Below are 23,909 nucleotides of genomic sequence, written 5' to 3'. Positions count from 1 at the left end.
CCCTGTGATCCATCCAATAGCTGACTGTGAGCATCCACTTCTGTGTTTGCTAGGCCCCGGCATAGTCTCACAAGAGACAGCTATATCAGGGTCCTCCTTCATTGAATCCATGCAGAGATACCCCAGTTAACACAAGAGGTTTCTACAGAAGTCAGTTACCCAGCCCTTTGTGCATCTTCTAAGTGTGAACTTAGAAGACACATTAAAGGAGCTGGCTACTTCAACCAAACTTTATAAGTGCCTCATTTCTTAATGTCATAAGCTACTCTTATTTAAGACGATAACAACCCCTTTCTAATCTATTAGCTTATGAAATTCCATTTTTGCCTACGAGGTCTAATTAAAGCAAGGCAAAGCTATATTTGATAACATTCAGCTGCCTGAAATAATTATTAGAGAAATCCTTAGGGTTTTACCAGAAAGTAACTTAATGTCTCAAATAAATGTCAAGTTCACCAAATCAAACCAGTAGGTAGATTAATGAGGAGGAATAAATGTCACCATTCTCTATATTATCTCACACTTTTGAAAAAGAAAACAGTCACACAATGTAGGGAATCAGAATTTGTTTTTATATCCCTAGAGTTATAAACATTTGTATCAAAATATTTACAATTATAGTATGTGAAATATCCTATTAATGAAGAAGCCAAATACAGTACTAGAATAACCCACCAATGCGATGCAAATTACATGAGACGTAAATGTCACAGAAAAAAAGTAAAAGGCAAGGGAATGCACGGTTCACTCCAGTCATAATTCAACTTTTTAACAAAATGTGACTATCTTTTTCCGGCTCTAGCTGTCTGTTGATATTCTTATGAACATAAGGCAGCATAGAACAAATGTATAGTGATCAAATTACAATTTAAGAACTTATTATAGCTTTTCTGGCCAGTGTCTCTAACATCAGCCCAGTAATTCAGTAACCGACCTTGAACAGTCCCTTAAACATAATATGCTAGAGAAATACACTTAGTAATGGTCCCTTTACATAAATACCAGCAACTATAGCATAAAAACTCCCTCCCAAAAGAAATGTATATAATAAGTGGATAAGAATATTCCTAGGAAAAGAAATGTAGAAAAGATATCTCATACTCTTCCTGGGGGTGATCTTCTAAGGGCAATAAAAGAAACTATTTCTAAAAAGAAAGCCCTTTAAGGCAGAAATCTGAGATATCATACTACCTCTAAGTCTTATACAGGAATACCCCTGCAGCCCCAACAATTTAGCTACCATCTGTCTGGACGCCCTAAGAGTTTCTCCTGTTTAAAAAAAAGAAACTGTCTGCCCATCACCAGGACTTTATTCATCTCACACAATTACATTTTTTTTCCTGAGAGCAGGCATTCTCTTCTTAACATAAATGAAATATGGTTTGCTTAATACTCCATAACCAGATAGCACCTCCCTCACACCCTCAGGACTGGTTCTTTAGTTTAGGTTGGTGGATATGTTAATTGGCTTACAGCTTTGCCATCTTTAGCTGGAAAATAGTGTGTTGAAAGCTGTTGAGAGGAGACCACTCCAGCCCAGGTCAAAGCTACAGTGACCACTGCATTTAGATGTTATGTTCTGGTCCCCAGTGTTGTTGGTCATCATTGGACTTCCTCAAATATTCCTAGTTCCGAATTGTATGTCAGAGGAACACATGCATTTCTCCCCTGTTACATATACAAGATACATTGAGTGCTTTGGGGGAATCCTAAAAACCCACAAACTTACTATAGCACTGCGGTGGGCATATGCTTTGACCCTACGTTTTGTGGGGCATTATCATCTTTGGCTCTAGAGAATCTAGAAAAACTCCAGAAAAGCTGCCTTGGCTGTAAGTGAGAGTCTAGCAGAGTCCACAACAGGAGGCCTCCATGAGGGACAGCTCGGTGACATGTGACTGAGGAGCACTGCCTGTCCCCACCTGTCTCCAAGATCCTCTGGGGTAGAAACTTACATTTCTTGGCTAAACCAATTCCATCAGCTTGAACTTACAAACCATCTCTCTTCCTATACTTTTGTTAGAAAGGCCACCAAATATGCACATTGGCTTCCCGGCCAAAGCTCCCACTACAGGCACATGGGATCTGGATTTGATGTTTGGTTTTAGGTCACAAGGTGGCTTCCAGACTTAGCCTCAGCATAGAGGCAATATCTGCTCTTGCTAGGACCTGAACCACCATCAGAACTTGATGATATGGATGTGGAAGACCTCAGTGTGTGACCCAGCAGCCACCCTCAAGAGTGGCGCCAGTGGTATGGCAGCTGGGGAGGTCCCGAGTGTATGTAATTGAGGATGGACAGGGCCATATTTGGTGGCTAGAGGAGGACTCTCTGGTGACGTCAAGGAAGCATCAGTGTATCAGCCAATAACTTTCTTCCAAGGATGGGTGCTTGGCAGTAGAGAATCCCACTGCCCCAGATATGGTTTGGGTTTGGGCCTCTCCCCCTCTTCCTTCCCTCTCCCCTCCCCCCTCCCCTCTCTCAGTTATTCTTACACAGTGACTCCTGCTTCCCTCCCAGGTTAGGTTGCTTCCTCCTACCCAGCCCACCCCGCCCCCAGAGGCCCATAAGCGTATTAGGCTTATTTCTTCCTCAGGACCATATAGAGTATGCCAATGATGAAGCTGAAGCAGAAGCAGATCCAGGTCAGGATGAAACAATAGCCTTGGTGGCTGCTAGAGTTGAAGTTCCCGTCACTGTGGGCGTAATGATGAGTGTAGATTGACACTCCAACCAGGATACACAGCCCTGCAAGAAAGGGGGAACTGGCATGATTGGCATTGAAGTGAGTTTTGGGTTTTTTTTTTTTGGTGTTTTTATGATCCCATTTTCCTGGACAGCAATAGGAAAGTGGACTCTATTCATGTGTCCCTAAAAGGTCGCTGTGTTGGTTTGCCCATATTTGCGCTTGATGGTATGTTGGTGAATAAGAGATAGCTGGGCTCTCCTATCTGTACTGATTTGTGTGTAATGAAGAATAAATCATGACGCATCCTGATTTCTACCTGTCTGTCCCATCTGGGCCTCCATACAACTAGGTATGGTGTTATGAGAGAAGCCTGGCCTTTTACCTAACTGGGTGTTTCTGGAAAGAATGGAGAAGATGGTGCATTGCAGTAATTGTGCACATCGTGGCAATAGCTGAATCTTCTCTGGGGATTCCCACCTTTTGTATTGAAGTGGTCCTGATGGTGCCCAAGTATATGAGGGTTGCTGATCCAAGCAGCAATACCAGGCCACCAACTGATAACTAGAGGAGAGAACAGCCCAGAGAGGCAGCTCCACACAGCCATGTGCTAATCTGAGGGGCAGTGACTGAAGCAAGGATGTAAGATTTTCCTGTGGGGCTGTGTATGTAGCTCAGTATTAGGGTATTTGTTTAGCATCTCAAGGCCCTGTGCTCAGTCTGGAACAGTGGGGAGGGGATGTGGGGGAGACTGATGCTCTCATGTAAAGTAGACCCTGCTGCTCTGGATACTCACAGCACACCAGCATGGTGGATCCTGAGAGGAAGAACCGGTTTCCCTTCTCCATAGTGAAGAGCTGGAACACGAAGACCACGAGGGAGATGATGGAGAAGATGATGGATAGGATCATGAAGGCTTGCACTGCCTTGATAGCATCTGTGAAGACAAGACAGAACCAGGAGCATTAGACAACCAGAGAGTCTGGACACCTTCCTGAACACACCCATGGTGTTCTAGGCATTGATGTCTGCATGCATACCTTCATTGCCGTAGGACAGAGAGCCGTCGCAGTTACCACCGGTGCAGTTCTTCCAAAGCCCTACAGACGCATTTGCGTAATCTGCAACCATCCAGACCTGAAACCAGGAGATGGAGTTGATTAAGAATCACCCTTCTGCTTTCAGAAGAGGAAGTCAACATGTGTCAGGACCAAATCTTAACCGAGACGCCCTATGCAGCTATAAATACTGCTAAACCTCGTGTCTCTGTAGAAATTAGATCCCAAGTACACAAAGGTCCCAAGAGAGAGAATTGTGACCCAAAAAAGATATCATCTTCCCTTTTTGGATTTCACTATTGGTGGTATACACACACACACACACACAAACTAACTAAAGAAATTCCACCATAGTGGTTTAAAATTCTGAAGTTCTAAGGAACAAAAAAAACTCTGGGTGAGGAAATATATAGTGAGTATGCACAATATCGTTTAAAAGACTCACATTTAAATACCTAGCTAATGAGGAAAACAAGTTAAGTCTTGCCTGGTAGCACCTCGCTGTGATTGCAGCACCCTGTAAATAACTCAGGAGGCTCCAGAATTAAAGCTTCCACTCAGATAGCAACTTTGAGACCAATGTAGGCTACATGAGACTCCGTCTCAAAACACAAAAACAGAAACAAAAATGTCTGGGGATCTTAAAACGGCTTAGCAATTAAGAACATTTATAGCTCTTACAAGAGGACTAGAGTTCGGGTCTCAGCGCCTCCACTAGGAGACTCACAACCACCTGTAACTCCAGCCTCAGGGAATCCAACATCTTCTTCACTGGCACTTGTATGTGCGTATCCACACACATAGACATACTTTTAAAAATAAATTTTTAAAGAACAAAAAAAGATAAGGGAAAACGTCCAGCTGGAAACAAAAGAAACAGAGGACTACGGGGGAGACAAGAATGAAATGAACCTGGGGCCCACAGGCAACCTTCCTCTATACAGAAGGATCAGATGCAGACCGTTAAAACATGCAAAGTCATTCCATGTCAAAATGCAGCATCAAGGGCTCCAAGGCAGAGGCAGCTAAAAGCACAAGGTGTGGCCAAAATGCATATCCCCAGGTTCTCCATCCCTTCTTGCCTGGACCAAGAAAAACAATTTCCTTCTGGAACATAAGACAGCTCTGTCTACACATGCGCAAACCACGCCGAAACAGGACTCCCTGGCATACCTAATCACCTGATCCCTCAGCCCCCACATCAGAGCTGGTACTGGGTGAATAGGAAGCATGTGGTAGCTCTTAATACAGTTTGAAGTTTACCACCACACTGTTATCCTGTGAGGATTAGGAGTCTGCTTATAGAATGGCCAAATTATAAACCTACAGGAGACAGGTTGGGCAGGGGTTATGTCCTATTTCATAATACTTAAACTTAAACTGGCCTAGCTTGTATTTACACTCTGATGTTTGCAAAACCCTTCTGTCTGGACTTTTAAGACCTATTCACCCTTGTCAATCAGCAGAGGAACCCGCCTTTAATACCAGCACTTGGGAAGCTGAGGCAGGCAGATCTCTTAAGATCCAAGCCAGTCTGGTCTACATAGTGAGTTCCAGGACAGCCAGGGTTACACAAATAAACTCTATCTGGAAAACAAAACAAAGCGAACCTTATTCACCCTTAAACCACAGCAAGGACTGTAGTCCACTCTGGAGCATTGTTTGTGTGTCTAATGATTGGCTGTCTTAACTTTATGTTGTTGGTTGTTGTTGTTGTGTTGTTTTGGTTGGTTTGGGGTTTTTGGATTTTTGTTTTTTTTCTTTCGAGCAGGGTTTTCTCTCTGTAGTTTCCTGGCTATACTGAAACTCGCTACATAGACCAGGCTGACCTTAACTCACTGCCTCCCAAGTGGTACTAAAGGCGGAAGCCAACACACCCGGCAAAATGTGTAGCTCTGGCTGGCCTCAAACTCATGATCCTCTTGTCTCTGCCTTCTTCATGCAAATCCTACCATCACAATGGGCTAGCTAGCTGCCTTGACTTCTAAGTCCAAGAAACTGGCTCATTTTGTCTAAGACAATACAAATTGGGTGCTAAAAATGACCACTAGGGGTCAGAGTAGCCCCGGGTTCCGAGAGCAAAGACAGACTAGCGATCTCCGTAGAAGATCATTTTATTTGTTACTTGATTCACCGGGCACCAAGTTAATCCTACCAAATTCCATTTCACACACCTATTTCCACACAAAACTTGAATTTGTCAACCTCATATCCAAAGCGTGTCCTTATTCTCTGATGTCTGTCTACCCTCTAGTCAGGAATCTCTGCCATCTAGCGCATGAGCAGATATTGTTAACCCGTGCGCAGGGAGAGTCTGTCCCACAAGGGCGTCTTTGCCAGCTCTTCTGCCTGGACTGCACTTCTATTTTCTTCTACTTCCCTTCCTCCTCTAGAGGAGACACGCCCATCCTTCAAATGCATCTCAGTGTCCACCTCCCGTGGAGAGGATTCTTCTCGAAGCTGAATTCTCTACCTCCCAACACCCCTAGAGGAATCACTTGTGGACTCTGGCCTTTTACACTTTGGTTATTTCTTCCCTTGATCTATGAGTATGTGTTTTTGTTTGTTTGTTTGTTAACCTTTTACCAAACTATTCCTAAGATACTCCCTGGGATGAGGAAACAAGGGGCTGGGACTCACGTTGGCAATGGTGGAGACAAACAGCATAATGGCAGTGGCAATGTGGACCACAAAGAGACCAGCCAGTAGCACCAACATCTTGGCTTTTTGGTGACTCCTGAGTAGAGAATTCTGAAAACAAAAGACGGGGGAGACAAAAAGGTTACTGTCACAGTCAGTAAGACACATCCCACCTTCTCATTTTAGGATCTCTGTTGACACAAGAAAGTGTGACAATTTTTAAAATTTAAAATTACATCAAAATGTTCTAAAACCTGATTGATATACATACCCAAATGCTTACTCATCTTTGTATAGACAAGTACTTCTGTTTTGTTCCCACATGTTTATAGATTCATCTCTTTAATATAATGAATATTCTACAGATATAATGAGTATAATTATAGAATGTAATATTCATTATATTAAGAAGCGCATGGTATGCTTTATAGCAGCTGCTAATGTTTTGTTTGTGATTGGCAGGCCAAAAATGTCAGGCTTTGAGTTTTTGGAAGATTTTTGTCACCTCCAGAACTCTGCAGCAGCATGCATGCCCGGTTTCCATTTGCATGAGGAAAGCATCAGTGCTCCAGCAAAATGCTCACCCAGCAAACTGAATAGAAACAACGAGTTCTGCAGCACAAGCCACTATTACTCAACGGCCATAGAGCAAATTGGCTACTAATTTGATCCCGGATGAGACGTAAAATAAGAGAGACACAACTTCTGTTATTACAATGCTCTTTGGCACCCAATAGTATGACAACCTAATTACTGGGCAATGGCCCGGCCACTTACTGATTTAGCATTCCAGACTAATATTTGCAACACCTGAGCCTTTGGCCCTGTGTGCCTCTTGGTGGGGATGCTGTTATGGGTCTAGGGCGATGTTAGATTTCCTGCGGTTCAACATGACAGCTCTGGGGCTCCAGAAGTGTAAAGCTTGAGATAACACCAGATGTGCTTTTTGCTGGTGTGTGGTGTTTATGCAACTTCAGTCATTCAAGACCCATCCCCAAAGACAAACAGATGTATAAATCACCCTTCGGAAGAGTAGGAACTAATATAAATTAACAATGTGCATGGATAAACAAAAGTTCTCAGCCACAATTTCAACAGAGACCACTGATCATAAAATCCAGAAGCTAAAGGAAGCGTAAGAGGGCACACCTGGGGCAGCCGTGCATACCCTCTGTGTCACACCTATGACAGATGCAGAGTCAGCTCAGAGAGACATCAAAGGGAAAGGACTTGGAGGTGGGGGAACTATTCACCCTCTAGGCAGGGAGTGTGTGAGGATGCACCAACCATAGAGGAGATGCTGTGTGCATCCTGCAATTGCTTGTCCCCCCCCCCTCTCTCCACCTGTTTTAATTGATGCTTTGTCTGTGCCTAAGCTACTTCTAAGCTACACTAGGTATTTATTAGAACACTGATACTATCATTATTCTGACATTGTGTGTCTTTTATCTCCTCTCGCTTTCTCATCAGCTACTCAAAACCAAATGTGATCTACTGCACGCCTGGGTTCTTGGCTCTTTGTCCACACTGGTTTCTACTCTCCAAAAAAATCCACTTCCCCACTGGCTGCTTCCCTCCAACGGTGAGGGAGGCAGGCAGAGAATGTTCCCAATTTAACTGTGAATGGCAAAACCCGATGCCATTTTCCTGCTGCCTCTGGGGAGAGCCTGTGAATCCTCTCTCCCAATGTTCAAGCTCACTGCTGCTTTCCTGTGGTTCTCGCCTACCTCCGTAACTTCCCCCTTGGCTTTCACGTATGGAGAAAACGATTTGTTTTACTGTTTTGTTTTTTTAGTTAGAAGTTGACTTAGAATTATTCCAAGGGCTTTGATCTCGGCCTCCGTTTCCTCAGACGTGAAGAGGGGCCATGATACCGATTATACACTCTGTGTGAGGGTGCAACTGGATGACGTAAGCAAGAATGCCTTCTGCAGCATGGTACAGTACCGTGTGTGTCACATGGTACTAATAACAGGGTTGCCGTGATTGTTGTTACTGTTACTGTCTTTCTTCTATGAAGCAGAATGACTGTTACCAACCCGGTCCAGTTACTCACTCACATGCCACCCCACATCAAAGTCGAGAAATAAGACATTTGCAGGGTAGTTCACCAGACAGCATATGGCTAAAATCACTTTGACCCTCAGAAATTGACATTTTTTGTCTAGTCCTCACCCCTCGAGTAGGGAGGGTATTAAGAACACATCCTCTAGAGACAGTTGGCTTTTCTCAGCCCAGGCTTGCCCATCTAGAATAAAGCTGGCTCAGGAAAGAAAAGGACAAGAATCACATAATGGGAACTTTCCTCCCACCCTCCTCGACCCTGTAATGACTCTCGGGTTCATTTTGATTATAATTGACAAATTTTCTCCTAATCGTGAAAAGTGGCTGAGGAGCCAAGAATGGACTATATATAATTCACCAAGTGAGGCCTCTTTAAATGAGTTGCCTGACAGGCAGGCAAATCCAGAAGTCTTTCTGTCTCCTTGATTGCCCTGGGACCCTATCCAGCAGAGTCCCTCTTGTTTCATCCTGCTGACTGCCTGGTCCAGTGGCCGCTCGTCATGTCTGGGAAGCATGGACTCTCTGGGCTACTCCATCTCTCTTCTTACCTCAGCACAGGTCCACCTAGTTCTTGTCCCCTGCCTGCTGCCACCTGCATCACCTGCTGCCTGAGGAGATGCAAACCAAAAAGTGACTCTTTTATCTGCGATAGGGTGTGTGTGTGTATGTGTGTATGTGTGTGTGTGTCTCTCTGTGTGTGTGTGTGTGCTGTGTCTTTCCTCTAAGGCAAGGAACAAAATATCTCAGATCAATGAGTATTCTTAGTGAACAAGACCCTTAGTCCTCTGTGCCTCCGGGCACTGTGTCCAGCCACTGTGTCCAGTTACTGTGTGACACACAGAGCTTCATCTTTGTGTCAAGTTTACCAGTGTCATCCATTGTTAACTTAGAGGGGCTCCCATTATTTTTAACACCCCTCTTCCAAAATACTTGGAAACCCAACGGAAGACTTTATGAAACTTCTCTGTTGGGTCACCCCAATCTCTGTATGCAGAGAGTTACCCAGCCTCTGTATTAGAGAGCCTAGAACAGCTGTTCTCAACCTGTGAGTTGTGACCCCCTTGGGGGGCGAACGACCCTTTCACGGGGGTTGCATATGAGATATTTACACTACAGTTCATAACAGTAGCAAGATTACAGTTAGGAAGGAGCAACAAAAGTCATTTTATGGTTAAAGGGTCCCATAATTAGGAAGGCTGAGAATTCCGGGTTTGGAAAGACCAAACCCTCAAGGCGTTTTCAGAAAACCACCAGTGGTGCTGATGGGTGGGGGTATCTGAGAAGCCAGTAAAGGCAACTGAGAATGAGGCTAGGTTCAAGCTCTTGACACTTCTGCCCACCATTGTCTCCTGTAGCTCATCCTTTGACTCATTCCTCCCCACAAGGAATAAGACCACTTCCGGCCTCAGACTCAGAGTGGACCTCACCGGTATGGCACTTGCCTAGCAAGTTCCGAGCCCTGGGATCTCTCCTCAGCACCACCACAAAAACAAAGCGAACACAAGCATTTAGACAATTTTCAAAGTCTGGGCTGCTGCAGCGTGTATCTCACTGCAACAGTAATAGGATTCTCCCTCCTATTTCCCCAAAATGCTGCAGTTCACATTCTTGTCAGTAGAGAGCGCATTCCCCAACCTCAAGGGGTGGAGCCAACCCGGAAGCAGAGAACAGGGTACCACAACTCGGACTGTTCCACTGTACCACCACCCTCCCTTCTTGCTGCATGGACAGACTCAACGTGTGTCATCTGTTGTTGGGGACTCCCATACCAGGAATATGTCCTGTGGTGCTTTTACACTCTCCAGTGAGCCACCACACCTGGTCAATTCACAATGTTCAGAAAGCTTGGGAAGTGCTCTGCCTTCTATGCAGACAACAAGAACCCTTCTTCTTGTGTCTGCTCCCTGTAAGCACAGCAGGTACCCCGTCTGCACTGTGTGATTGGCAGGGGCATGCTCAGGGTCTAGGGAAACAGAGAAGCAACCCAAAGGCACAGATGACCACACCAGAAGGAAGTAACGATTAGGAAAAATAAGGATCAGACTCTTAGAGCCAAGTACAGCTGGAAATCACCACGTAGCCCAAACTTGTGGGAATTCTCCTGCCTCCTTAGAGCTGAGCTAACATCCTGAGTGTATAGAGCTGAACAATTCATATGAGACTGGGTGGCACTCTTACAAATGAGAGCGTCTCTATGGTTGGCAAGACTATACAAGATGCTTCCTAGTACTGTGTGTGTGGGTTTGGCTGGCTGAAACTAGTTTAAACAGTTCTGGAGTAGGGATGAGGGGTACCTAAGAGAGTCCATTATTGGGAAGAAAAGACCAATAATGGCTCAGCTACCGTTTCTGCCTCTCCCTGGCTTCCTGTCTTAAGCTTCACAGTCACCTGGGAGTTTCTACCTGTGTTATCTTGCAGTGGGTCCCTATCCTGCCGGCATTGTCAGGACCCTAGCCTGGATGCTGATGTCAGCTCCTCCCAGGACACGCTCTCTAACCTCCCCCTCACCATGCTCTCTCTGTCCTGCTATTGGGTTATCTGGCCAGTCCTTCCTCAGCCTACAACCCTCATCCCCCAACCACAACTGAGACAAGCACCCGTATCCGGGAAATGAGACTCCCGACAGCAGCCCACGGAATCCTGGGAATTTGACTTCCAAAAATGAAAGCTGCTTTGATGTCCTTCCCCTAGTAACTACCTATTAATTTTTCTCACCCAGCTCAAATTCTGCCTCCTTCTGTCCGCAGGGCTGAAGTTGATGTTTTTCCTCCTGTTATGTTACATATTCTTAATAAAAGGCCCTCATGGCAGCCTGCCTGATGACAGAGTTCTTTATGGACCTGCTTGGCTCCCCCACCCTCAGGAGTCTGAGTTCCTAAGGGCAGACTCTATGACAGGTACCAGACAAACCTAGTTAATGAACAAATAAATGAACTAAAGAGGGCAATATTTCCTTCACTGTGGAAAAAATAATGGCAGAGTGGCTGAAAGACACAGAACACCTCCTTTCTCTTCTTTTCATTTTTTAATCTTTATTTTATGTGTATAGGTGTTTTGCCTACATGTATGTCTGTGTACCATGAGATGATGCGGTACCCATGGAGGCCAGAAAATGATGCCAGGGCCTCTGGATTACAACCAGCTATGGACTACCAGCAATGTGGATGCTGGAGACTGAGCTGGAGTCCCCTGAAGAGCATCCAATGCCCTTAGTCAGTGACCCATCTCTACAGAACTTCCTTTTTCCTTTTAAGGTAGCATATACTTCAGTCCTCTGTCACTTTTATAAATTATTTGTCACATTGCTGCAAGTTATGGCTTGGGCACCTTATTATACACAAACTTCACATTATTTCATTTCCACTTAACTTTTTGGTATAGAACTTGCAGGCTAATGGAGAGCTTTAAGATTTGGTTCGAAAGCCATGAAACTCATCTACAAACTCAACCTGAAAATCTATGCAAATCATACTTAAACTCAGCCTGTCCTTGGGAACTATCCAAGGCCCTGTTAGTAAAGTCTTGCCAACAGTACATACAGCCCACAGAATGTGAGTATAATTAATTTGGTAAGAGTGAGTGCTTGCCTATTCCACGTAGAGTGGAACATACCTTTAATCCTAGCATTTGGGAGCCAGAAGCAGGCAGAGCTCTGTGAGTTCAAGATCAGCCTGGTCTACTATACATGAAGTCCAGGATAGCCAGAGCTACATAATGAGACTCTGTCCAGAGATTCTTCCTAGAGCCTCCTCTGTCCTTCCACTGGCCAGTAATGTTCTAGCAAAGACATTCCCACCTTCTGCTGGCTAACTGCAACTGGAGTGAAGGCTTTTTCACCCCATCTGATCCAAGACCTGGCACTTCCTGCAAGGCAGGGGGAAACGAGGAAAGGCCAAGTCGTTCTTAAAGGGATTGGGTCAAGAGGCCTTCATGAGTCAGCCCTGACTGTGCACATCTCCTTCAATGTGACATTTGAAATGGATCTGAGGCTCTCTGTGTTTCTTAAGGACACTGCAGGGTGGCACAGAAGTCTGTCTACCCTCCTCCATGTCAACACCATTCTTGCTGTGCTTGGGGTTCCAATGTGTGTGCGTTCCCATTGAGGGTCGTTTTAGTTGGCAAAACAGATGCCTATGGGACAGAAAGCAAATAAGCAAAAGGAAACTCTGCCCTTGGGGAACAGTGTGGAGGATGTATCTGGAGGACGGGAAGGCTGCGATTGAAGGCGGGCTGGTGGATGGGGCCTTGGGTGAGCTTCCCTGGCCATTGTTATTGCTTTTTATGTCATGTGTACTTTTCCATCCTCAACATTGTTTTCACGCACAGATGGAAAGGGAGGCATGCATCTCCGTGTGGGAAACGGGATGAGGGGATCCTTAAGGGCCAAGTCTTCCTGTTTCTGCATATGGGATGCTCAGATGTGGAAAGAAAACACTGTGGGTCACCCTTTGATCTGTGTAGCTCACACTAGGGCTGACGCTTCAAGTAGTGATGGATTCAGTGCCTGTTAACAATTGAGCAGGGAAAGACACAGGGGTCTGGGTGATTCAGGGAAACAGCTGTTTCTTTGTGGTCCTGGGGCAAAGGGGCTACAAAGGTGGCCTGTCGTAAACGGGGCAGTCTCTTTGGGGCTAATCCTACCTGTATCACCTGCCACATGTGGTTAGAATATAGAGCCAAAGAATAAGTATAAAGAACAGCAAATGAGTTAGAAGGGAGAGGAGGAGGAAAGGAAAGACACAGAAAGAGATAAAGAGAGGAAGGAAAGGGGAAAAGATATGAAAAAATAAAGGAAATGGGAAGGAAATTAAGAGGAAAAGAGGAAGAATAAGTCAGAAAGAAAAAGAAAGAAAGAAAGAAAGAAAGAAAGAAAGAAAGAAAGAAAGAAAGAAAGAAAGAAAGAAAGAAAGGAGGTAGGTTGGAAGGAAGGTCTAATTAGAAAGGTGAGCCCGAGTCCCACAAACATTCTGGCCAGAGTTGAAAGATTTTGCAAAGCCTGTCTGCTTGGTGAAATCTAGGGAGGCAGAGTCCCAAGTGACAAAGAACAGACTCTAAGTTCAAATTTCTTAAGGACCTCATAGGCTTAGCATGAGCATTGAAGGGTCCATGCCTAAGACAAAGCAAGCCAAATGCTGTAGGTCATATTTATTCATTGTTGTAACAAAGAAAGGCTCAGGCGAGGTGGTCACAAGGCTTCTCTGCAGCCTGAGAGCTGTGGACTATGCAAAGGCAAGCATATAGCATGAATATTGTTTTTGCAGATGCATCCAGAAACACCCCACCCTTGTCTCTCTCTCCCTCTCTCTCATTTCCGCTTGTCTTCCATTGTGTCCATGGAGTGGGTGGATCTGGACAACATCTGCAAAGGCTGGAGACAGATCTCTGCTGTGAGGCCTGATTTCAGCCCACACCCTCTGGCTGCAGCTGGCCAGTGTCGGGGAGGATGTCTCCTGGGTGAGGACGGGAGCTTCTGCTGCCTTCTGTTCCTGACAAAGGAGAAGTACTCCTGCAGCCAGATTGTCTTCCAGGGAGACATTGCCAAGATAATAACTAGGGTTTGGTAAGAAAAATCAAGGTGTGGCTGGGCCCTAGAGGCTTCTGGGTGCATCTGACAGCAGATGGCATTAACATGCTTCAAACAAAAAAGGCTGATGGAGCTGGAGGACTGTGCAGAGCAGGGGCACCCAAGCATGCTGGGTGGGCGCTGGCTTGGTGCAGTTTCAGAGATGGCAGCTACTTTGTTTTGAGAGATACTGGGGTCTCTCAGTCATTTGACCAAGACCTCTGCCTCCCAGCTAGCAGAGAATGAAGCCACTGTTTTGGATCTCCACTCCAGCTCGGTTTTCTGTCTTCTGAGAGGTGTGTGTGTGTGTGTGTGTGTGTGTGTGTGTGTGTGTGTGTGTTTGAGGTTTGAGTCTGTATGTGAGTCTGTGAGCATGTCTGTATGTGGGTGGGTGGGTGTATATGAGTGTGTGTATATGTGTGTGAATGTGTGTATGTGTGAGTGTACATGTATGTGTGTGTATGTGAGTGTATGTGTATGTATGTGAGTGTGTGTGCATGTGTGTATTGTGTATTGTGTGAGAGTATGTGTGTATGTGTATTTATATGTGTGAGTGTATGTGTACATGTGTGTATGTGTGTGGGTGTGTATGTATGTGAATGTGTGTATATCTGTGTGTAAGTATGAGTGTGTATATGTGTGTGAGTGTGTATGTGAGTATGAATTTTGTGTGAGTGTGTATATGTGTGTGTGTGTGTAGCAGCCAGAAGACAACCCTGGTGTCATTCATTCGAAGTTGTCCTCAAGCTTGTTTTTTGTTGCTGTTGTGTTTATGAGATAGGGTCTTATTAGTGGCTGGGACCTCAAGACTCAGCTAAGCTGACTGGCTATGAGCCCCAGGGATCCTCCTGCCTTCCTTCCCCATAGGTGAGATTGCAAATCCAGCCACACCCGATTATTCATGTGGGCTTTGAGAATCAAACTCAAGTCCTCTGTTCCCGCAGTGAGCTCTTTACCCACTGAGCTATCTCCCCAGGCCCCCCTTTGATATTTTGACACTGAATCACTATGTAGCCCCTGCTAGCCTCAAACTCACAGCAATCCTCCTGCTTCAACCCTCCCTGGTGTTGGGACTAAAGGCATGTGGCACCACATCCAGCTGTCCTCTGAGGGTTTGACAGTTACTGGTGGCTCTGTTCCTCCCACAACTTTCGAGCCAATCAGAATTGGACAGCCCCTCAAAGTAGTCCCAACGCTCTAAACAAAGGATCTTGCAAAGACCATTGCTTTCTCCTGTCACACTGCTCTCTATGGTCCAGTCAGGACAGACAGCTGGCCCTGTCAAAGCCTTCACTGCCAGCCCTAAGACTGGTTTCCACACTCACAGCGCTGGCACATTCCCCTCCCTATGGGAGTTCAGGGAGCAGCCCTGAGCAGAGGGAAGCTCCTGGCCTCCACTGCACGGCTTTGCCAGGCCTCTGTGAACATGCCTGCTTATGCAAAATTCACCGTTGCAGTTCAACAAAGATCTCTCCTCTTCCTTCTCTTGGACCCCAAGGGAAAGAACTTAGGTTTCTGAAGGCAGAAGTCTAAAGTCTAGGTCCTCACTAGGCTTGACTCTCATCTGAAAGGAGAAGCGCCAGAACTCTACCTATAAAACCTAATGTCCCCAAACATGCAACAACCACGCCACAACTAAGAAGAGAAAAGATTTTCATGGAGGTCTGAAAACCAGAATTTTGATCCAAGGCCTATCCTGGGGCAGTGAGAGCAGTCAGTAATGTCTCCCTTTCAGGTTCACTTTCTCTCTCTCTACTTGGCTCTCTCTAGACCTTTCTGTTTGCCCATCCCCCAAACACACAGTTTCTGCTCTCTCCCCCTCCCCCTCCCCCTCCCTCTCCCTCTCTCTCTCTTCCCCTCCAATTCCCCAACCTTCCTTTTCCTCCCAGTATGCCCTCCGTTTGCTCTCATCCAAACCTGTGCCTGTTCTCCCTCCTCCAGAGGAGGGGAGTGTCTTACCCAGGACCAGCTCAGTTTCCGAGCCCAGTTATGCTCCTAGTGAACTGATGTGTGTACAGACTCCTCTGGAGATGGCACCCTTTGTTTGATAAACCAAACATCTTCCTTCTTTCCAAGCTTGGATAATATCCAGGGCTGTTTCAGGTGAGTTCTTTAATACTGTGCCCAAGGACTCTTGGATCAGGTAGGGCAGCAGAAGCCACCTCCTCATCCCCTGACCCCTCCGGTTCTTATAATTGAATGCAGAGCCACGAACACGCTAGGCAAGCATACTGCCAGTGGGCTGTATCCCTAGCCCCTGGTTTGGCTACACTAACTTTTATGGATTAAGTTAGCCATTAGCATGGACTCAAGGGACTGCTTAAAACTGAAGTGATAAGGTCCTAGATTTTTCAGAGCCTTGAGTGTCCTGGTGGCCAAGTTGTTTCTTCGTCCTTTCTTAGTGAGTTGCTTCTGATCACAGGGAAGATTCGAGACAAGATCAGAGCCCAACCTTGCTACTCAGTCATCTCACATCTCCCCCACTATTATCGACACAGTTTCAACATGTGCTAACAGTGCTGTGTTGTGCTCCATGAAAGAGACTCAGGAAAGTTGGAGTCAGTCCAGTCACAGAAGACCAATTGTCTTGGCTGTGAAAATACTCTTTCTGAACAGGGAAGAAAACACACACACACACACATCAATATTTTTGCTTAAACGGAAGGCTCAGAAGCAGCAACAGTCATGTTTGTGTTTTTCTTTTTCTCCTTTGCTGTCAGGGAACCCACCAGTCTAATTGAGTTTCACAAGTTAGGGTACCAGGGACTGAAGCATTTCAGAGTCTTATTGGGGACTCATGTTTGGGGAATGTGTGTTCGAAAGCCAAGGAGACCCCAACTAGACCCAGTGCACATTCTTTGGTTCTGGAAAAACAAGGACAACCCAGAAATTCAGTCACCTGAGATTATTCCAAAACAAGACTTAAGTCCAGAAAATCCTAGTTTAATGGTAATCAAGAAGGCTGCTGGCTATCAGACAGCTTGTGTTTCAGGGGTCATGTTGATTTAACTATGACCAGTAGATATCAACATTGAATGTGTCATCCCACGTGCATCTAAGAGTCCTAGAGTCCTCTGAGAGGGTATGTTACATAGCTATGTATACACATACATGGTGAGTTACAGACGTGACAACAGCCATGTGCTTAGAAAATGAAATAGCTCAGAATCAATCATATAGGAACAAATGGTTTGACCAGGCGGGTATCTTAATATTTCAAAAATGTTCTTTCTGCATCCCACACACACCAGCAGTGGTGGTATACACCCATAACTTCAGCATTCAGAAAGAAGGGTGGAGAAAGTTCTAGGCTCCAGCCTGCCATTCATGGAGACACCCTGTCTTACAACATAACACAGCTGAGTATAGTACCCTATGACTTTAATCCCAGAACTCAGGAAGCAGAAGCAGGTAGATATTTGTGAGTTCAAAGCCAGATTGGTCTACATAGTAAGTTCCAAACCGCCAGGGCTACACAGTGTGATTCTGTATTTGCATAATAAAAGAATAAAGCTAGATCATATGGGCGATGCTATCCCATGGAGCCATAGTGATTAATGTTAAGTAGAGATGAAATGTCTAGAGGAACAGGAAGTGGAACATTGGGGGGGGGAGAGGGCAGCAGCAGAACAGAATTGAAAAGCACCTCCCCCTGCCCCCCCAACACACACCCAGGGTCATTTCAGGCCTGCAAAACAAGAACTTTCAGAGAAGCCATTTTTGCTGAATTTCAGAAACTCTGTCTGGTATGATTTACTGTCTAGAAAGAAGGGTGGGTGTGAGTGAACGTCTGAGGCACGTACACTCTGGGTGTCCCCGCCCTGCTATCTTGAGGAGCTGTGAGCCACGGGACAACCATCCATTCATAATGATGTAAAAGTTAGATTTCTGCATATGGTAAGATAATAAGATTACCTTCTTTTCTTTTCTTCTCTTTTCTTCTCTTCCTCTCTCTCTCTCTCTCTCTCTCTCTCTCTCTCTCTCTCTCTCCCCCTCTCTCCCTCTCTCCTCTCTTGTCGTTGTTTTGTTTTTGAGACCAAGTTTCACTGGTTGGCCTCAGGCTAGCCTTGAACCTTTAGCAATCTCCTGCCTCAGCTCCCTAAGTCCTGAGATTACAGGTATGAACTACCATGCCCAACATCTAAATTTAAGATTCTATAAAAGCAATGAAGAAGAATAAGGAAGGAACCCTTGGCCACATCCCAGGTGGAGACCCCTTCAGGTTGTGTGGAGGCTACAAAAAAAAAAATCAGTTTTGCCATAACAGAAATGGGCTTGGCTTTCCTGCTCTTCGGTCCCAAAGCTGTCTAGAACCAGGCAAGAGGCCCTGTATTCCCAACAGCTTCCATGGACTCCTTGCTCCGGGCTGGAGACTGGCCTAATCTTGTTTCCAGAGGAAAGCAAAGACTGATGAGAAAGCCAGCCAACCTTTCTCAGGCTCTGGGGACAGACATCTGTCCTCTGGCAGACGGTTGCCCTTACTACTGGCCCGTAGCCACGGTCTCAGGACATGATCGTCTCCAGCTGGACCTTGCTGGTCTTCTGCCAACTCCCAGGACAGTTTAGTACCCTGGAACAATGTAAAATCTGGGGGCTCTCTGGCAAGGATGCCAAACCGGATGTCCAGCAGCCCTGGACAGTGTTCTGCCTCCACCCCATTCTGCAGTCTCTGGATGAAACTGGAGCAGCCTAAGGACGGGAGGCCATGATTTGGGAGGGGGTGGTAATGGCCTCTTTTTCCAGGACAACCAAAGACTTAGAGCTGGAGATGCCCAGAAAGGTTCACACACAGCTCAGGGGCTCTCCCACTACGTGGAGGCAAAAAGTCAGAGCAGCAATTTTTTTTAATGGTCTTCCAACTCCATAGGGAATGGGGGCGGGGAGGGGGTAGCACACAAAGCATTATATTCTCATTTATCAAGGGACAGTGGAGTTTGAGACAGCTCCATGGCTCATGCAGTTGGTGGCAGTTTACCCCTCCCTCTAGTGTTCCCTTTTTGCTGACTTGTTTAAGGTTGCCAAGTTTCAACCCGATCAGAATAACACAGAACCACACGTGGGACCTTCACAGGAAACTGTGGCTGTGGACCTAATGAAGACGGCTTCCCCAGTTCACAGTCATGCAATCTGGAAGTGATAAACATTGGAAGCACACGCAGTTGCTCCCTGAGTCTTGAGAAATGGGTCCCAGGGCTTACTCATCCCCCTCTCCTTGGGGAAAGGCTTTGCAGAGATTTCTGAAGGATCAATGGATACACATCCACCAATTACTTTTAAATTTTCTCTTCCAACCAGCGAGCTGCATTTCTAAAGAAAAAGGCGCCTCGCTCTTCACCAGGCAAGCTGGATCCTGTCACTCTCCTCTGGCTTGTTTACGAGAGGAGGAAAAAAAAAAAAACCCACATCTGTGTTGAAATGAACCACACCTCCACAGACATTCGACCAAAAACGCTAAGCTAATAAAAACAAAAGCAAACACAGCCGAGTGCCTTTGTTCTTTTTGCATTTAGCACGTGGGTTTGTAGTTATATAATATTTTACACAAAAGAAATAAGGTAAATATTCCCATATGACCACGGCCACACTAGAAAATTCCATGTCCACTTAGAAGAAAAAAAAAAATCCTTTAATAGATTCTGAAAGATTTTTTTTTCCTAAGTTGGCTCCAAAATGCAGAAGCCGGGGTGGAAGCACAGAGCCATTCAGCAGCCTTACAGGAATCCCCCGAAGGCCCCCAGCCCCACCCTCTCCCCGCTGCCTTCTTCCCCCACCTCCACATCTGGCTAAGGATTCTGAAACCCACACCATTCCACCAAGTCAACCCCTCCCAAGTTTTATTTGAACCGCCCTTTGCCTCTGTTTCCCTAACGGTTTTCCTTTAAACAAACCAATCCCCTCTTCCCTTCCTGTTGAGAAGCGGGTGGAGGGAAATAAGAGAAAGAATGAAATACTTAAACAGACATCAACAGACAAGAGGGGGACAGACAGTAAATGCAATCGCAAAAATTAACTGAAACTCAGATATTTATCCACCGTCACCTAAAAGCGTAAAAAAGCAACAACAACAACAACCAACCCACAAAGCAGAACAAACTTTCTCTTCAGAGACCGCCTTGAACCTGCCTGCGCAGAGAGAAAAGAAAAGCAGAAGCGTCTTGGTAACATAGCATCCTTCTAGATTTCAGCTCAAAGTAATCTGAATGAAAACAGAAGATTTGCAAACATCTTCCAACCCTGCTACGTCATTTCGTCATTTCGAAGGCACATAGAGTTCCTTCCATAAAGAATATTGCACTCAGGTTTGTTCCAAAGTCCCTTCTCGTTCCGTCTCCTCGGAGCAAGGATCCACATACCAGCAAGAGAATGTGGTCCCCACTGATATCCCAGATTCCTCCACTACTACATTAAGCTAGAAGTCTCAAGGACTCCATTCTTTGTGAGCCAAAGAGGGATAGCAGAGGAAAGAAGAGAGGGGAAGGCTTCAAGGAGCCTAAGAGAGGGAAGAAAGGAGAGGGGTCTGCAGAGTGTCCCCAGTGTGGGGACAATCTTACCTAGAGTATCCAGTGAGAGAGGCAGATGCCCTGGGTGGTAGAGCAGGCTGCTGGTCTGGTCCTCTCTTCAGGAGATTTGCAACCACAGTGAGGGGAGGGACCTGACTCCCGAGGTTATAAGTTTCCTGGGCTGGTGTGCTGGGTGTGTGATGGGCGGTTTCTTTTCCCCGTGTTTTAAAGGAGTTTCTATGAATCAGTCTGGATTTAAAAAAAAAAGTTGGTGAGCTACGCCCTGCTAAGTTGGCAGCCGGTCAGATGTGGCTGGGAGTGAGCCATCAATTCAAAGAACCCTGTTGTAGCTCCCTCTGACTCAGACACACAGACCACAGTGGAAAAAGGAGTGACATTGCTTCAAATGAGTAAGAGGAGTCACACAAATAGATCTGTTTACCGAAGCCCAGTTCTACTACCCAGAAGGAGCCTCGGTTGCCAAGGACGTAGGGCAAAACACAGGTTAGGGTCAGGAGGAGGGGAGAGCTGGTAGATGCAGTTCCACGTTAATTAAAGTCCCGGCTAATCATCAAACAGGATTCCCCCGTTCTTCCTCCCCCACTGCACATAGCAGCAGCTGCTCATCACCAGGAATTATCAGACTCATTTCTCGTTGGCTTCCCTACCTGACCCTTGTGCCCCTGACCTGTAGGCGGCAGTGGGATGAGACCCATGGAACAGAAAGGCACCCAGCAAGCTCCAAATGTTGGGGCACTGATTGATAGCACATAATCCTGGGCCTTTAGTTAAACTCTCACCCCTATGGATTGTAGGCATTGCAGGAGGAAGTCTTCGAATTAAGGACTTTGCACTCTGATCTTCATGTGATAATCATTTGGACCTTGCTCCACAGTTGGCTTTTGTGAAGACAGCCAGGGACCCAATCACAGCTTCTTCCCTGAGCCACTCACTCCCCACTTAGTCTCAGAATCGGGGGGGGGGGTGCTACAGAGTTGTCTAATCCCGCAGCCCTGGTCACCTCCCTAAAGAGGTTCAGGTTCTCGGTGCCTACATTTAACCCCAGCTCTCCTTAGCAGCAATGTGACTGTGGACAAGCGCCCTCTCTTTCTGCCTTCTTATATATATAATGGGGACGGTAGGCACCTAGCTCACACAGATGGCAAGAAATATATGTATCAAACAGGTTTGGTGGGTCGTGCCTGCAATCTCAACATTTGAAAAGCTGAGGCAGGAGGATTGCTCTTAGTCCAGGGTCATCTTGAGCTACATGGTGAGTTCCAAGTCAGCGTGGGCTACTGAGTGAGATACTATCAAGAGAGAGAGAGAGAGAGAGAGAGAGAGAGAGAGAGAGAGAGAGAGAGAGAGTTGGTAGGTAGTTGAAGGGATAGCATAAGTTCAAGGAGAACTAGAAGCTAGCCTAGTCTGGGGTACATAAGTGATAGATGGATAGATAATAGAGATAGATAGATAGATAGATAGATAGATAGATAGATAGATAGATAGATAGATAGATTGATGATAGATGATAATAAATGATTGATAGATAATAGATGATAGATAGATAGATAGATAGATAGATAGATAGATAGATAGATGATTGATAGATAATAGATATAATAGATTATAGAGAGATGATAGATAGATGATAGATAGATTGATAGATGATAGATAATAGATAAATGATAGATAGATAGATAGATAGATAGATAGATAGATAGATAGATAGATAGAGATAGATGATAGATAGATAGATAGATAGATAGATAGATAGATAGATAGATAGAGAGATAGAGAGATAGAGAGATAGAGAGATGATAGATAGATGATTGATAGATAATAGATATAATAGATTATAGATAGATGATACAGAGATAGATGATAGATAATAGATAAATGATAGATGATAGATAGTAATGACTAGCATAGAGCCTGTAAGGTTGTGGCCAATAGTCATTCGATATTAGTTGCAGTGACATTTCCCTGAGGACATTGTTAAATAGGACAAGAGACCTCTCAGAGAAGATACAGAGAGTCGCTGCAGCTGCCAAACCCCAGCAACTGGGGTTGCTGTTCTCTTCCAGGCCAGTGCAGGCCTCGTGATATTACTTAGTCATTGATCAGAACCCTATTTACTGTACGGCAACCTTCTCTGGGCCCTGCTAAAACTGGGTCAGAGTGGACAGGACCCCACCCTCTAGGAATTGAAATTCCACAGAAAGACAGAAAGGAGTGGGAGGCTCGAGGTCCAACGGAGTGCTGATGAAGTTAGGTAGTAAAGACTGTAAGTACATTTCAGTGATGCATGGTCATGGGTCTGTATTTCTCCAGATCTTATAGAGAAGAGGATATTTCTAAAGCAGATGATTGAGGAAAACACACACACACACACACACACACACACACACTGATTTGATCCTTCCCTCTTCACAGGTCCTGACATTGGGATCCGTGGAAAAGTAAAACAGTCCAGATTTTTCATGACAGAGATCGCATCAGTTTCTCATGGTTTTCCTCACCTCCTACCTCTGCCATCTAATAATAATAATAATAATAATAATAAATTTTTAAAAACCCTGTCTCTGAGGAAAAAGGCCAGTCTCTTGCTCCCAGTGCTAGGCTGGGGCCCCTGGGAGCTACAAGGCTGCAATGCAGCCCCAGGGAGAGAGAGGAGACCTTTGAGGGCGGAGCTCTGGCCCTAACTTCATGCCTTCCTCCAGTTTGAAGCTCTCTCTTCCCAGCAGCAGAGAGTAAAGAAGAGCTAGGGTCCAGAAGTCCAGTCCGCAGACAGATGCTGAGAGGAATGTGGGCTGGTTGCATTTTTAAAAGTAGAAACCTGGGGCTGACGGAGGAAGGGAGGGAGGGAGGGGCCCTGAGAGCAGATGCAAAGCGGGAGTTCTAGTTTTTCTTCTTCTGCCTGGCAGCGGAGGGGACACAGAGATCTCCCTCCTGAGTTGCAGCCATAAGCGAGTAGCCTGCTGTGGCCTTTGAAACTGACCTAATCAACCCCACTGTCCTGTTCACTTGGAGATGCTTAGGTATGGAAAGAAGTGTTGTGTCGAGCGTTTACAGGACACACCCACCTCCCCATACATCCCCACACACATCCCCACACACCCACTCACACGGAGACAGAGAGATCATAGGAAGGCAAATATTTATGTCTCTATATTTCACACATGAATGAATGCCACCCAGGAATTCTAACATCTCATACTTAGTACTTGAGCATCACTGAGCTGGGTTTATCAAATGATTTTCAGATCTGGGGAAAAAGCCAGTCCATTTTGACTGAGGTGCCAGGCTATTGCACCTTTGGATGTCTTAAAACATTCTGACTAGGCCCAGCATTGTGGAGCAGTCTGGAGGCACAGGCAGACAGATCTCCAACCTGGTC

The 23,909-nt window shown here is 45.6% G+C and overlaps 1 protein-coding gene across 1 annotated transcript; it reads right to left on the bottom strand.

Moving 5' to 3' along the window:
- Nucleotides 1-551: 551 nt before the first annotated feature.
- On the bottom strand, nucleotides 552-20,754 carry Emp1 (epithelial membrane protein 1). Its single transcript, XM_021164982.2, has 5 exons — nucleotides 20,564-20,754; nucleotides 6,386-6,496; nucleotides 3,728-3,824; nucleotides 3,484-3,624; nucleotides 552-2,749 (listed from the first exon to the last, which is right to left on the bottom strand). Exons 2-5 carry the CDS (start codon nucleotides 6,461-6,463, stop codon nucleotides 2,583-2,585), a joined length of 483 nt encoding a protein of 160 aa, XP_021020641.1. The 5' UTR covers nucleotides 6,464-6,496; nucleotides 20,564-20,754; the 3' UTR covers nucleotides 552-2,582.
- Nucleotides 20,755-23,909: the final 3,155 nt, after the last annotated feature.

This window comes from Mus caroli, chromosome 6, assembly GCF_900094665.2.
Source record: "Mus caroli chromosome 6, CAROLI_EIJ_v1.1, whole genome shotgun sequence".
Classification (NCBI taxonomy): Eukaryota; Metazoa; Chordata; class Mammalia; order Rodentia; family Muridae; genus Mus; species Mus caroli.
This window is presented reverse-complemented; position numbering and strand designations above follow the sequence as displayed.

Excerpts from the sequence above, each read along its gene's own strand:
- Emp1 (XM_021164982.2), bottom strand. The coding sequence starts at position 6,463 with ATGTTGGTGCTACTGGCTGGTCTCTTTGTGGTCCACATTGCCACTGCC. Across the intron at positions 3,625-3,727 it reads TCTGTCCTACGGCAATGAAG|ATGCTATCAAGGCAGTGCAA; the intron begins GTATGCATGCAG and ends TTGTCTTCACAG. Across the intron at positions 2,750-3,483 it reads ATCCACCATGCTGGTGTGCT|GGCTGTGTATCCTGGTTGGA; the intron begins GTGAGTATCCAG and ends CCTTTCTTGCAG.